Genomic DNA, 15,282 nt, shown 5'->3' on the forward strand with positions numbered 1-15,282 from the left:
CCGGAACAAAGGGAACCCCTCCCCCCTCCCAGCCGAGTGGAAGGTTTTCAGCGAAAAAGTCCGGAATTCTGTGTGTAATCGCTGTGCTAATGTCCATAAGTGCTTGTCTGTCATAACTCCTTAGACACGCGACGGTGTAGGGAAAAAGGAGAAGGCTAAAAAATACTAAAAAGATGGAAAAACGTTGCGATGTTACAGAGCGCGTACGGATGCGGCCGTCTTTCATGGCGCTCCCAGCACAATGTTTTTGTGACGTCAGATGTGGGCGGATCGGTGGATCTCTTGTGATTGGTTTAGGGAAATTTGAATCCCCTCCCCCTGGTAATCGCGGACATTGCAGACAATTTCAGACTGAAGCTCCACGCAGCTTCAGGCTGATAATCAGGCTACCACTACATCTCAGAGGCAAATATTGTACTTTAACTCCACTACAATTATTTGAAAACTTTAGTTTACTTTGCAAATATAAATATATTACATTATAAAACATACATTAACCACTTTAGCACTATTTACCTAGGCTATTTGAAAATAGCCGATCTAAGCTCCTGCTATTTTCAAACCTTTTAGTACTTTTACTTTCGGTACTTTAAAAGAGGAGTTCACCCAAAAAATTACTTATTTTCTATCAATTACACACCCCATGAAGCCTTGATTTCATGGATTTATTTTTTGTTTTTGTGGCATTCCTAAGACAATAATTTGATGACCGTGTGTATTTCCGGTAGGAGACACAAATAATCTACTTTGTGTCTCCTACCGGATACATTAGCCGGTAGGAGACGGGAATCAAATTATCAGCTTAGGAATGCGACAAAAACAAAAAAGAATCCATGGATTCAAGGCTTCATAGGGTGTGCAATTGATAGAAAATAAGTCATTTTTTGGGTGAACTCCTCCTTTAAGTACTTTTTGATACTAATACTTTTGTACTTTTACTCAAGTACATTTTGAATTCCGGACTTTTACTTGTAACAGAGTACTTCTACATTGCAGCATTGATACTTCTACTTAAGTAAAACATTTGAGTACTTTTCCCACCACTGATAGTAGGTGATGATGCCGCTTCTTTCAATAGTCTTTCAAAAGCCCACACATGCATGCCTGCAAGATGAGAAAATGTCTGTAATAATGCACGAATGCCAAAGCTATCTCTCATGCAATGAGCTGGCAGGGCCCTCACACTCACTGAGACACTCATGCTTTGCGTGGAGGAATAACGTGGGCCTTTTGGTGGTGCAGATCAGTGGACTCTTTGTGCTCCACACCATCTTGTTCTGAGCTCTGGTTTATGAATGCAGCAGACAATCTACTTGTGTTGAGAGAAAGTGAATGAATATTCACCAGCCCACATCATCTGAAGCCACCATGCACCTGGCGGTGACGTGACCCCCTCCAGCAGCAGAGGCTGGCAGTACTGTGTGTGTGTGTGTGTGTGTGTGTGTGTGTGTGTGTGTGTGTGTGTGTGTGTGTGTGTGTGTGTGTGTGTGTGTGTGTGTGTGTGTGTGTGTGTGTGTGTGTGTGTGTGTGTGTGTGTGTGTGTGTGTGTGTGTGCGTGCGTGCGTGGGTGCGTGTGTGTGTGTGTATGTAAATGTGTGGCATTCGTGTTTTTCTTGTGCACAAGTTTCTACTTTTCTAAACAAACAAAGATATAGATCTCCTTAATGTGTGTCTTTGCCTCATCAGTCCATTCTCTTGTCAGAGAGTGTAAATACTCTGTCTATGTGGTTACATAATCCCCTGGCTTGTTCTCTGGGACAACAACCAAAAAAACACACAAACGACAGCAGAGAGCCGTGTGAGCCCTGCCAACCCATCCCCCCCATCCCCCCCCCCCCCTCCCCCACGTCCACTACCCATCTGTTGATCCCAAAATATTCTTTGGAGGTATTCCTGTCACCTGAGTGTGTGTGCGTGTGTGTGTGTGTGTGGGACACACACACGTGTGTGTGTGTGTGTGTGTGTGTGTGTGTGTGTGTGTGTGTGTGTGTGTGTGTGTGTGTGTGTGTGTGTGTGTGTGTGTGTGTGTGTGTGTGCGTGCGTGCGTGCGTGCGTGCGTGCGTGCGTGCGTGCGTGCGTGTGCGTGTTTGTTTGCATGCATGTCTATTTCTCTCTATGTAGATGTTTGTGTTCAGGCATATGTACAGTATTTGTTTACATCTACCTATATACAATGTTGCAACATTAGCATGCCATGCATACAACTTGTTGCAACATAAGCATGCTGCATGCATACAACTTGTTGCAACATGCATACAATATGTTGCAATATACACCATCCGGTTGTTTGACCTATGATCCAGAGTAAGTAAACCATACTTAACTATCTGTTAGATCACTATCAATGGCCCCACAAGCGTTGGCCTATAGCCTGGGGTTCTATGCTGTGTAACCATGTCATCTTAAAGTTACACAGTTCCTCCAGAGCTGTATAAAGCGGGCTCCTATAGCCTCATAGATTAGTGATGTTGCTAATGCCACTGCGACGGATTTAACAACGTGGCAGGTGGCTCCTGGTGGGGCACCAGCCTTTAGTTAGCGTTGGTCCATCTGTCCACTTTTTCATCCCTGTGTATTTGTTTTGATGGAGGGCGAGAGGATAAGCCAGAGAGAGGAGGATCCCAAGTCATGCGAGGGCATAGGTTATCGGGGGCGTGGAACAAAGCATGACATGATGTAGAGTAAATACCTGTTACCTGTAGATTTTCTAGGTTGTTTTTTAAAAGCATTGGGTATGTGTTCTATGGATTCCAAATGGCATACATATATCATTCTGGCCAATTATGTCAGTGTGATTATAAAATTCCAAAGTGAAATGAAAGATGATAGTGTCATCAGTGGGCTTTTTTGAAACATACCGTTTTTAAGGGGATATATGGTGATATTTTGTGGCAAAATGTCCATTACATCATCAACATTTTATAAAACTACTTAATTGAAAAATATGTAGCAGCTACAAAATTGAAGATGGTATTAAACCTTTAAAGTGCTATGCAATTTAAAAGAGTTGTGGGTGTATATAATGGCATATAATTGCATTGCATATTAAAATATCATGCATTGCATATTATATCATGCATTGCATTGCATATTATCATGCATTGCACTGCATGTATAATATCATGCATTGCATGGCATATTGTATCATGCACTGCATTGCATACTATCATGCATTGCATTGCATAGGCCTAATATACTATCTTGCATTGCATTGCTTATTATATCATGCATTACATTGTATATTATATCATGCATTGCATATTATATCATGTATTGCATATTATATTATGCATTGCATTGCATATTATATCATGCATTGTATTGCTTATTATATCATGCATTGTTTTGCATACTATCATGCATTTGCATTGCATTGCTTTGCAATGCATTACATGGCACATCATAATATCGAGGGCACTGTAGTTGCATGTCTGCATGGTTGTCTGACAGCACGATGACGACCCCCCTTTTAGCTCCGCCCCTCACAACGACGACACGCCCCCATACTGCATTCCTGTTGCTTCAATCCTCGGGGGAATCAGGAGGACGAAACCATTCCGCTTGTCAGTTAGTTTAGTCGTCACGACATTCCGTTTCCCCTCCATCCTGCAAAAACACAGTACTGACCAAACGGTTAGAACAAACACAAATGTTATTAGGGTCTTGTCATTTCGTGGAAATAACATGTTTGCTGTGTCGGAGACCCCCCCCCTCACACACACTCACACACACACACACACACATACACACACACCCTCTCTTTCTCATTGAAATGGTACGTTCCTTCCCCCCGTCCATGTTGGATGGACGCAGGCAGGCGGCTCATCATCGATGGTGCAGCTGGACGCGGAGTTTCCCCCCGAATGAAAGTTTAAGGATCGTTCCCTATAGCTCCGTGCACCAGATCACCACGGATCATTTTAGGACCGAGAAGGTCACTTGTGGAGGACCAGATCCACCAGATCTGGTTGTTTTTTTGCAGGCAGCAGGCAGGCAGCTCCTCCTCCGTGGTGTATGGGCCTCCTCCAGCCCTCCTCACACACACACACACACACACACACACACACACACACACACACACACACACTCTATAACCTATAGATGAGATGATCCTCCGTCTGCAGGAGCAGGAGGACCAGCAGGCCGTGGTGGTGGTGTCGGCGACCCAAGCCTGCATGGATGTTATGTTTATGTAATTCTACGAGCTTTAAAAAAGTACAAACTGCGCTTTTTGTATTTATTATTTTGTTGGGATCCCTATAAACCATGAACAACCACCATAACCCTCCTCCTCCACCCAGGAGGGTCGGTAACGTCGGCTCCATCCTGCTGACCCCTCAGGAGAACGACTGTCTGTTCAACTACCTGGGGAGGAAATGTATAGTAAGTTGAATAACAACGTTTATGTATTGTTAATATTAGGAAAGAAAGTGCGACACCATCATTCATTCATGACGTTTTAATTTCATTTTGCGTGATGAAGGAATGGGAACGCGTTGGTGTTTTTTATTATAGCCCTGCACGCATGACTTGTCGTGTCACGACCGTCATGGATGAACTTCAACCTGGTTGTTTGCGCTTTCTCCATTTACGGCCCGTGCATCTACATAAACGTTCGTATATCAACTATGAAGTGCTTACCTCATGGCCACGGATGTTATAATTGTGTACGGGCTGCTCAGAATTACCCGTATATTCCGTTTTGTTAAATAAAAAGCACTTTAATCCGAGCGGTGGCCATTTTCCCATAGTTATAATGTGTCAGAGTGCAATACACCTCCCAACCGATAGGGTCGCGTAGTTGAAAGCGTTTGGAGAAAATGGCCACCGATCGGATTAAAATGCTTTTTTATTGAACAATACGGAAGATACGCGTACTTCTGAGAGCCCGTACATAATTGTAACATCCGTGACCATGAGGTCAGAACTTTATATTGGAAATATGAACGTTTTATGTCGATGTACGGGTTATAAATGGAGAAAGTGCAAACACCAGGTTGAAGATCATCCATGACTGTCATGATGATATGATGACAGTCATGTATCGGGGCTAGCATCGTTAAATTAAAGGTCTGTCTGGTCAACTACCTGGGCTGGAAATGCATCGTAAGTTACATTAAAACCTGCTTATTTATGATTGTAGGAAATAAGTGCGACACCATTATTATTCATTCATGGTGTCATGAAGGGTGCAATTGCGTTGGTGTTTAGTGCGTGTGGGCCGCAGAAATAAGTATAATAATAACATAGCTAACATAATGAAGCAGTAATAAGTTGGTGTATTAAAGCCACAGTCCGCATCATGACATTATTAAAGCCACATTCTGCATCATGACAGCTCAGCAGATTTTTCCTTTGCTTTGGCTTTTTACTGGAACTGTGCAGGTTTTTGGAAGCTGGACCAAGTGTGTTGCCATGTTTTCTTTTTATAAGTGACGTGGGGCTTGTTTTTCTGTAAAGCACCTGGCAAATGATTTTTGGTGGTTGCATGTTTTTGGGCTTGTTTATAAAGTTCAGTTGTTTTTTTGGGGCTTGCTTGCTGCTGTACTGTTGTTTTAAAGCAGTGGCTCTCAAACATTTTCATGTCAAGGACCCTCCCCCATTTAATATGTATGTATTTGTCTGCAGACCCCTCATCTGAAAATATTTTATGACTTTTGTCATTTTCACCCAAGACCTTTTTGTTGCCGTTAAATATAGATCTACAAGCTCACAACGCGTCTCAGCGCAACATGTTGTGAGCTTGTAGATCTGCTATTTTCTAATATCTGATGCATAGAGGTTTAAAGCCCTAGTTGCTGCTTTTGCGCCTGTTTTCATAGACCTGGTTGCCTGGTTTCTCTCGCTAAACCTGGCAACACTGGACTGGGCCTGGGCTGCTGAACCAACTGGACTCATCTAGAAGAAAACCAGCTAGCTTGTAGATCTGCTCTTTTAAGGGACACCGGCGTACGATGCAGTATACATGGGAGTGCGTAACGTTATGTAGCAGGGGTGTTAGTGTAGTTGTTGTGTAAAGTTACCTTACAGAATATATACTGTACACCGTGATGAAGGAAAGCTGAACCGCTGTTTCCATATTGTTTAATAGAATTAAACTTTTAACACTGTACTTCATACAACATGATCATCATCATCCTTCGACTGTCGTCGAGATCCTAGATGCCACGTCTTTCCAATCGGAGTCCTGTTGGCCATTGCTGCTCCCAGTTCTTGAAATGCAAGTCCTGTGTCCCTGGGGATTGTGTCAGAATATGTACGAGGCCTGGTTCCTCTGGACGATTGGGGGAGCCGCCATAGCCGGATATCTGATATTACTTGATCCTTAGAGCGGTAGCAGTGACCAGCAAAGCTTGCTGCAGTTCACCATAGATCTGCTCTTTGGTTGGGTGAGTTTTCCAGGAGATGTTTTTAAACACACGTGAGGAGTCTTGTATATGTGCCGTCAAGACGGTCTCGTAATTCCTTCGTCATAGTCCATGTCTCAGCACCATATAGCGGGATGCTTTCAACACAGGCCCTGAAGAAAGAGACCTTGGTGGAGGTTGAAATGCCGGACTGCCAGACAACTTCCTTAAAGGAGAATACCGGACAAATTAAGTGTTGCCTTTGATGTCTCGTTACTTACCGACCGACGTGAAAAGTGGCGTTCTTTTTTTCCATAGATTCCCGTGTCGTCATTTTTTAAACCCCCTCCGTTGTCAGAATGGGAGCGCGTGGGTCAGGGAGATTCGTCTATTATAACCGAGGCAAAGTTGTTTTTCTCTCTTCTGCTAGTCATTGTGGAGTCTCATGATAGTCAAACGTGCGTTGAAATGTCCTGCGAGGCCACCGTTAATGGCGAACGATTTAACACTGGATGCTTGTTTCTTTCCAGAACCTGGCAACTCGTGTTGCCAGATTCTGGAAACAAGCAAGAAAAACAACTTTGCCTCGGTTATAATAGACGAATCTCCCTGACCCACGCGCTCCCATTCTGACAACGGAGGGGGTTTAAAAAATGACGACACGGGAATCTATGGAAAAAAAGAACGCCACTTTTCACGTCGGTCGGTAAGTAACGAGACATCAAAGGCAACACTTAATTTGTCCGGTATTCTCCTTTAATGTGTGATCCATCCATTGATGTAATACTTGGGCGTGTAGGGTCCTCATTCATAAGCATGCATTCCTTTCTCTTTGTGTTTTAAAGTCCTACTTTGGCAGCGGCTTCTTCAAATGAGATGAGCAGTGTCAGAGCAGATGTTGTGTGCTCTGCGGTCAGGGCGACAACATCCGCACAGTCGAGGTCAGTCTGGTATTTCTCGCTCTGACGACTAGATCTTCTTCCAACCATGAGGCCATTGTCTCTTTTTGTCCACTGATTGTCGTAGAGCACAGTCCACCACGATGACAAACGGGAAAGGTGCAAGCGTGTCACCTTGGAGAATTCCAGCTGTAGTCGGGATTCGGTAACTATTTTGTTGGACCATCGTGGCTCTGAACGAAACTGGTGGGATTTTTGTACATTATGGCAATGGCTTTTAATAATCTGCACAGGAATTGTATAATTATGGAGGATGCTGGAATGTCATCAGGTCCTGGCCTTTTTGCCTTGTTCAGGTTTTTCAGGAGTGCTTGGAGTTCCTCCATGTTAAACAGGTTGGTATCAATGTGTAGCTTGTCACTCACCCTTCTATTGTAGAAAGGGTCATTCAAGTCAACCGATTGTTGGTCAGGACTTCCAAGAAGAGTGCTGAAGTGATCGAACCATTTGTTCAGTCTTTCTTCAGTGGTGTCTCCTCTGGCTTTATAATTGGAGAGGCATTTTTGTTTGTTATCTCCGTTAGAGCTTCTCAGGATGCTCCAATGTGTGCCCTTTCCAGTTCCTTGGTTTTAGATATGAGCTGTTCTTCAAGCTCTCTGGTGTAGGCATCTTTAAGTGCAAACTTGGCAGCATCTAGTCTGGATTCATGCACTTCATATGCACGTAGGCCTGGGCATTATATCTGTATCGTGATTCGTGATATGATACGTCTGGGAGTTTGGGTAATATCGTGATCATAATTGTTGTCTTTTCCTGGTCACTTTGGCCTTTATTTTATACTTATATAAACATTTTCAGAAATTGTATAAGCTTAGGACGTGTTGACTCGTGTGACATGACACGTTGTGAGCTGGTAGATTAGGTATTTTTGGAACGTTTTTGATTCAAGAATGATTATCGACTCTATTGATGTTGACTTTTATTTGGTAAAAAACTACGGTGACATTTGACGTGCCAGCCCTATCTGGCCCTCTGACGGTGTTTTTTTGCGAGAGAAATAAGCAACCCAAGTCTATGAAAACAAGCGCAAAAGAATCAACCACATGAGCACTTTAAACCTGTATACATCGCCTATTAGAAAATAGCAGATCTACAAGCTCATAACACGTTGCGACACATTGTGCGCTTGACAATTAGATCAGCTATTTTCAAAAAAACATTTTAACAACTCAAATCTGGTACGGGGGTACCCTGGCCCAATTCTTTTTCAAATGGGGGGGGGGTCTGTGCACAATTACATTATTTGGGATTCCTTGACGTGAAAATATTTGAGAACCACTGGTTTAAACAACATTTAGGAAACGAGCCCAAATAAGCAACTACACTTTAGAAACAAGCCCAAAAAAATGCAACCAGCAATGTTAACAAGCCCAAAGACGCTTATAATAAGCAGACCTGGCAACCCAGGTGATCATGATATTGTGTTTCAGCCTGTCGCACTGCAGTTTGCATTCTCATGGAGGTGTACAACAAGTCAGCCTGGCTGTCAATCCTATTTACATTCATCCTGTGCTGCTCTGCCCTGCTGCCAGTGCCATGTTGGTTATTATTATTATGCCTAGAAGGGCTCTGCTCTGCAATAGATCACAGCTTCATTGTAGCAAGGAGGCCTGTATGACTAATGAGAACTAGCCGGTTTTTATTGTACTTCTTGGATTAGGGCATTTTAATGTGACTCTTCAAGCTGGTGCCACACATATTTAGAATGGCGTTATCAGTTCCTTGGGTCAATTTCCCAACCAGCAAAATTCTGACCATAATAGTGTGAACCTGGGTACTTGACCTCTTGGTGTCTAATGTTTTGATGTCAAGTCACAGAATAACACCCCCTGTGACCGGTTAACCACCACTTTTCATTATTCAACCAAAAGAAAAAAGACCGGTTCTGTTGTATTGTTAGTTTGTTTTTTCATTATATTGTCCATGTCTAACAAAAACAAACTTTTCAGTACCTGTATTGCCTCCCAAGATTATCGGACTTCCCACACCAACACTTTCTGATATGAACAATAAAGCCATCACACGTTTAGCACTCACAATAGCAAATGACACTGATCTTCCCTTACATCGTCACTTCAGACTCTGGACCAAGATACAGAACTTTGATCACTGCGCTGTGCCTCCCGGCCCGGCTTTCATTTGTTCCGCCACTGTATATGGTTATGTTTTTTCTGTTGCAACAGACTATGAAGATGAATATCCCTGAGGGGACAATAAAGACTTATTATTATTTGTATTAACCCATTTAGACCTGAGGCCGACTCTACAAATGTCTTCTAAATGCTAACAGTCTTCTGAAACACTTATTGTTGCTGTAATATCAGTGGTTCTCAAACAATTTCTTGTCAAGGACCCCCAAAATGATATGCATTTGGCCGCGGACCCCCATCTCAAAATATTTTGTTCCAGGGACCCCCAGAAGCAAAGATTTGAGTTACAAATGTTTTGATTAAAAAATAATAATAATAATAGCAAATCTACAAGGTGAAGTGCCACGCTATGAGCTTGTATATCTGCTATTTTCTAATAGCCAAACTATAAAATAATTTAAAGTGGTTACAAAGATGTGTTCCCGGTCTTAACGGGTTAACCCTATACTTTTGACTGAAGTCCCCCAAGGTCTATACTAGGCCCCCTCCCCCTTTCCCTCTACACCAAATCTCTTGGCTTAGAATAGCTGATCTACAAGCTCTTGTAGCTCTGCTTATTTTTGTCGAATGTTAGGCAGGGTTCATGTTGTTGACCAGTATCCCTTTGGTCTTCATACTCCATTTCTAATCAGCAAATAACTGCTTTTGCACTATTGAGACACAGTAACGGCATTGTTTGAGGTTTTTTTCCCTCTTTTGTAACTCATCGTAGCCCTGTGACCTTCTCTGTTATGACGTGGGGGGTGACTTCATGTTGAAAAGTTGTTTCCTGGTGTTCCTCCTTTAAAATGCTTCATAAATCAGCAAGAAGGAAACCAGCCAAGTGACATTTCCTCTTCCTCGTTGGCCCTGCAGTGAATGAAGCACAGATTGGGGTTTGTTGTGTAGAGGAACAAAGCCCGGACAGGATGGTCACTCACAGACCTCAAAACCACAGACCAAATAGAGTGACTATCCTTTCCTTCGTCATGCAGTGAAAGTGCAAGCTTTTTTGTGATCACTTCCCAGTAGTTATGGAGAAATGCCAGATGCGTGTCTGTGCAATACCAAGCCTAATTTGGCAAATGCATGTCAAGGATATATAAGGCCATATATATCTAGCTTGGAAAGCTATTTATTGATGTGCAGGAGGACAGAAAATTCTATCAGCATCTTGTTCTATAGTCGAGGCAGTACTCTTGGATTAAAGTTCTCAGTCGCCATGACTGATTGCAGTCATTTGGATTCCATAGGAGCCAGCGTGTCTTCTATGAAAGCATGTTGCGCAACCGAAAATAGCAGACCTACAAGCTCACGACACGTCGCAGCGCGTAGACCGGCTATTTTCGGTTATTAGTTATTTTAAGATTAAGCAATAGTATACATGTTTTGGAGCATCTTCCATAAACATGAATGGTCTCAGAAATGTCATAAAAGCAAAGGTTAATGCCTCAAATCTGTGATTTCTTCAACTAATTTAGTTGGCTGTATGTCGAACAGCAGCAACATGGGTTTAGAATGAATGATAATACCTAAACGTCATCATTAAACGTGAGATTTTATTTTGCTTTATTCCAGCGGCGAAGCCTCATGAGGGCCAGTGGGGCCATGGCCCGGTCAGTAAAGACCCTGCCTGCCCCGTCTAGCTGCTCCAACTCCTGGGCAAGATTCGCCAGAAAAAATAATTCCGCTCCGACAACAATAGACACAGCCGCCATCCGCGACGCTCACGTTACTGCAGTGATACATTGGCTGCCCCATTCGCACCTTTACAAAGCTAAAGCTGCCTACTCCTCCTGCATATCAATGGTCCAAGTGTGACTTGTTAAATACCGTAGTCTGTTGGAGGCATATAGGCTACTGTCATATCATGTCCTAAGAGGTGTCCAAAAGAGACTGGATCCTGGGATTCATGAATGAAATTACGTTTTCCACCACTGAAGGATGGTAGAGTGTGTTGTTTATGTTGCTTTATGGCCGTTTAATTAAACGACCATACACGCGCGCGCGCGTGTGTGGGGGGGGGGGGGGGGTTGATCAGATCGTGGCCCGGTCAACATCAGATTCCACGCTACGCCGCTGCTTTATTCCATGAGTACTGTCGTCTAGGACTAAAGTTAGTCCATCTGTATTCTTGAGGGATTTTAAATGACACATTTGTTTTGAGGAATGTTAATGGGTCTCTGATTAGAGTTTATTGTCTGTGCCATCAAAAAGTTGTGTATTATCACTATTGTTTCATTTTTAACAGGCTCTTTGAACCAGCTAGTTTTCCCTTGTTTGCTGTTCTTCCTTGTTTAAATATGAGAATATAATGAAATGTCACCTTAGTCCTCCTAACCACATGTCCCCCTGGGATCTATACTTGGTACCCAGGTTCGATTTCCAATTCTGTCCAGCAGAAGCATGTGTTGAATTGTCCATTTCACAGGGGAAATTCAATTGTCAATGGCAGTTACAATTTCACTTTTCTTTTTTTTTTAACGATGATTCTTCGCTTGCTCTTGCTGTTGTTTATATGGCATCTGCATCTTCCAACCTAGCGAATACTTACTTTGGTTATCAGTTCAGGGCAAGAAAAAGTATTTTTATGGTTCCAGTTTCGAACCAACTTTTAGGGTTCTGAACCAATTAATTTTCTGTGGAAAGTCTGCAGAATTAGGGCGGGGATAGAAGAACGGAACCGGTTCAATCCCGGTGGAAAAGGGACCACTGTGTTTGTTTGCACATTGTAACGGTAATCTTTATCTCTCTGTGTGTCCACTCCAGGCTCTATGCTCTGCAGTGGTGCAGGTGTACGGGGCCGACCGGAGCTCCTGTTGGGTGAAGAGATGCTGTGGAGTGGCCTGTCTCATCAAAGACAACCCCCAGAGGTCCTACTACATCAGGGTGTTCGACATCAAGGTGAGTGGGTGGGTGTAGCCAAACTAGCCTGGCCCCGGAGCAAAGCCACATGCAGGTGTGCAAAGTCTGCAAATTGAATTGGAAACTCAAGTCAATTTACTTATTTAAAGGTGTAGTTCACCCAAAACATTACTTATTTTCTATCCATTTCATTCACACCCCATGATGTTGTTTTTGTTGCATTCCTAAGCCAATAATTTGATGACCGGGTGTGTTGATACATTAGCCGGTAGGAGACGGTAATCAAATTATTGGCTTACAAATGCGACAAAAACAAAGAAAAGTCCATGAATTCAAGGCTTCATGGGGTGTGCAATTGATAGAAAATAAGTGATTTTTTGGACGAACTACTTCTTTAAGTTTGGGATTTGTGCATAAGTGACTCGGAAGAAGAAGAAAAAGGTGTCATTATGGGAATATAATGCATAATAATAATAGCAAAGGTAGCTTTGGTGTCACCTGTTTCTGAGATTAAAATGTCTCTTGGTGTTTGCTGATGTAGTCTCTGTTCAGGATTGGTTTTATAGCAGGGGTCGGCAACCTTTTTGACATGAAGTGCCATATTTTCATTTTCTTGATAGTCTTGATAGATTAAGTTTAATTATGACACCACATCAAAAATATTTCCAACAGCTTTTGATTGTCCATAGATCACAACCTTTTATTTTTTTCTTCTTCTTTAGAAATATTTTCAGGATGTATTGATCATTAGACTCAGAGCAATAACCCACCTATCTCCCAGACTCCTCCCCAGTCAGAGTTGGGAGTTTGAATGGACGTAGAATTATGTGCAGGATGTAATTTGTATATAGATGTAAGGGGACTTAAAGCTGCACTATTTAACTTTCCTCTTCTACCCCGGATTTGAACCTGGTTTTCTGCACAAGTGCTGCATTTGTTTTTACCATTGAGCTAATAGAGCCTGCCTGCTTGCTCAGGGGATACATTTAATCTTGACCATCAGGTCAAAATTCCTGTCAGATCCTGTGTCTAGGTGAGACATGACCATGACTCGATCTAAATGTCTCAATAGAAGAGCAGGGAGACTAAATACAACCACCCCGATTGTATAACTTATATTGTATTATCATACTCTACCATACAGATAGGACAAATTTACATTTTATTCATTAAAAAAAGTTACATTTAATTTAACTGACTAAACGTTTTTTTGAATATTTAATTGTAAAAGACACACACTCACACTTATGCCAGTGTGCCAGTGATCACCCTGCCCTGTGCCAATGTTGGCACCCGTGCCTAAGGGTACCTGCCCCTGCTTTATAGCTTTTAAGTGCAAGGACACTTTGGAGGAGGTTTGGGTTGTTGCCATGATGTTACTACAAATGTTGGTGAGATATCAAACATTGATGTCATTAAGTCACAAAAAACTCACTATAACAGATTCTGCCAATATAAATGGTAAATGGTGAATTTATATAGCGCTTTTATCCAAAGCGCTTTACATTGATTGTGCCATTCACCCATTCACGCACACATTCATACACTGATGGCGGAGGAAACCATGCAAGGCACCAACCTGCTCATCAGGAGCAATTAGGGGTTCAGCGTCTTGCTCAAGGACACTTTGACACTAACTCTGGCCCCGGCAGTGGCTCAAATGTATAAACATTTTTGTTAATGGTAAAGATACCGTCGTCATTTCTTACACACAATAAACATACGCAGTGATTCGTCTCGGAAGCATACCTACCAGATCTTCTTAATATTCAAATGGTAACATTAACACAAAGTTGGCACCTCGCTGATGCATGGTTTTGTAAACATTTTATACATTGGCAGAATCCACTTTGTTTGTGCTTGTTTGGAGTTATATCATGGCAAAAACTACACAACCAAACAACTACAAACCTCTAGTACCAAATATGAATTGTGCTTCAATAACATTTCTCTAATTATATTGCAATTCCAGCCTCTGTCAAACTGCAGGAGCCAGAACCAGTTTTGAGCCGTTTCTTTTCTTTCTCTCTTTCTAGGAAGGAAAGACCATGTTCGAGCAGGAATTGTACAATAACTTCTCTATCACCAACTCCAGAGCGTACTTCATTTCATTTACAGGCGATGTAAGTCTATAACACTACCTTTGATTAACTCTTTGACTGCCAGAGTATTTTCATAAAGTACTCCCCCATTGCCAGCAATTTTCGTGTTTTTTTTATTTTTATATTTTGAAAATGTTCATGAAAATAATTGATCAGACTGTTTTTTAAAGACGCCGCACAAATCCGCCACTAGAGAGCAGCACATGATAGCTTGATCAGCTCCTGGTGTCTCTCTCACCCTTCTTGAGCGATTAGACAGGGAAAACCATGAAAACGGATGTGACGTCCTCCCAGATTGTTTTGATCGTCAAAATTACGTTGTGATACACGACGGCGATGACTGATCGTCACCCAGACCATAGATTATAGAAGAGAAACTGTCCGTTTGTTCGTCATACCGTGTGAAAAACCGTTTGTTTACCTATTTTGGACGAAATGACCGGGGGAAAATAATCAAAAACCGGAAACGGAACCCAGGACATGAAACCGGATGCAGATATGGGTGAAGTAAGTGGAACTCGAGAATAACATTGAATTTTAAGCAGCATAGCGCGATCAGAGATTAAACAATGAACGCAAATCCAACGCGTCAAACGCGTCAATGGCGTGGGTGGATTAAGTAGTTATTGACGCGTTTTCGAGTCAATGGCGTTTATAGAGTTAATCATAATAATATGGAGCACAGTTTTATGTTGGCTTTCGTCTGTGACTTAAGACTTTTTTACGGGTAGTAGTAGTATCTCACTTCTGTATTAATATGGATTTTCATGAAGGGTATTTTTATGATAGTTTTTGAAGGTGTAATTGTCCCCCAGGGCTCTATTCTTGCCCCCCTCCTTTTTTTCCCATCAAATCTACACCAAATATTTGCCTATTATGA

General features: G+C 42.3%; 1 protein-coding gene across 1 annotated transcript in view; it reads left to right on the top strand.

Moving 5' to 3' along the window:
• Positions 1–4,189: 4,189 nt before the first annotated feature.
• Positions 4,190–15,282, top strand: part of LOC308092014 (actin nucleation-promoting factor WASL-like) — a 44,176-nt gene continuing 33,083 nt past the window's right edge. Inside the window, exons 1-3 of the mRNA XM_080437800.1 lie at positions 4,190–4,383; positions 12,205–12,339; positions 14,337–14,423. Coding sequence (XP_080293926.1) covers positions 4,267–4,383; positions 12,205–12,339; positions 14,337–14,423 — 339 coding nt within the window. The 5' untranslated portion in view covers positions 4,190–4,266. The remainder of the gene's footprint in view (positions 4,384–12,204; positions 12,340–14,336; positions 14,424–15,282) is intronic.

This window comes from Gymnoscopelus braueri, assembly GCF_963280865.1.
Source record: "Gymnoscopelus braueri genome assembly, chromosome: 9".
Lineage (NCBI taxonomy): Eukaryota > Metazoa > Chordata > Actinopteri > Myctophiformes > Myctophidae > Gymnoscopelus > Gymnoscopelus braueri.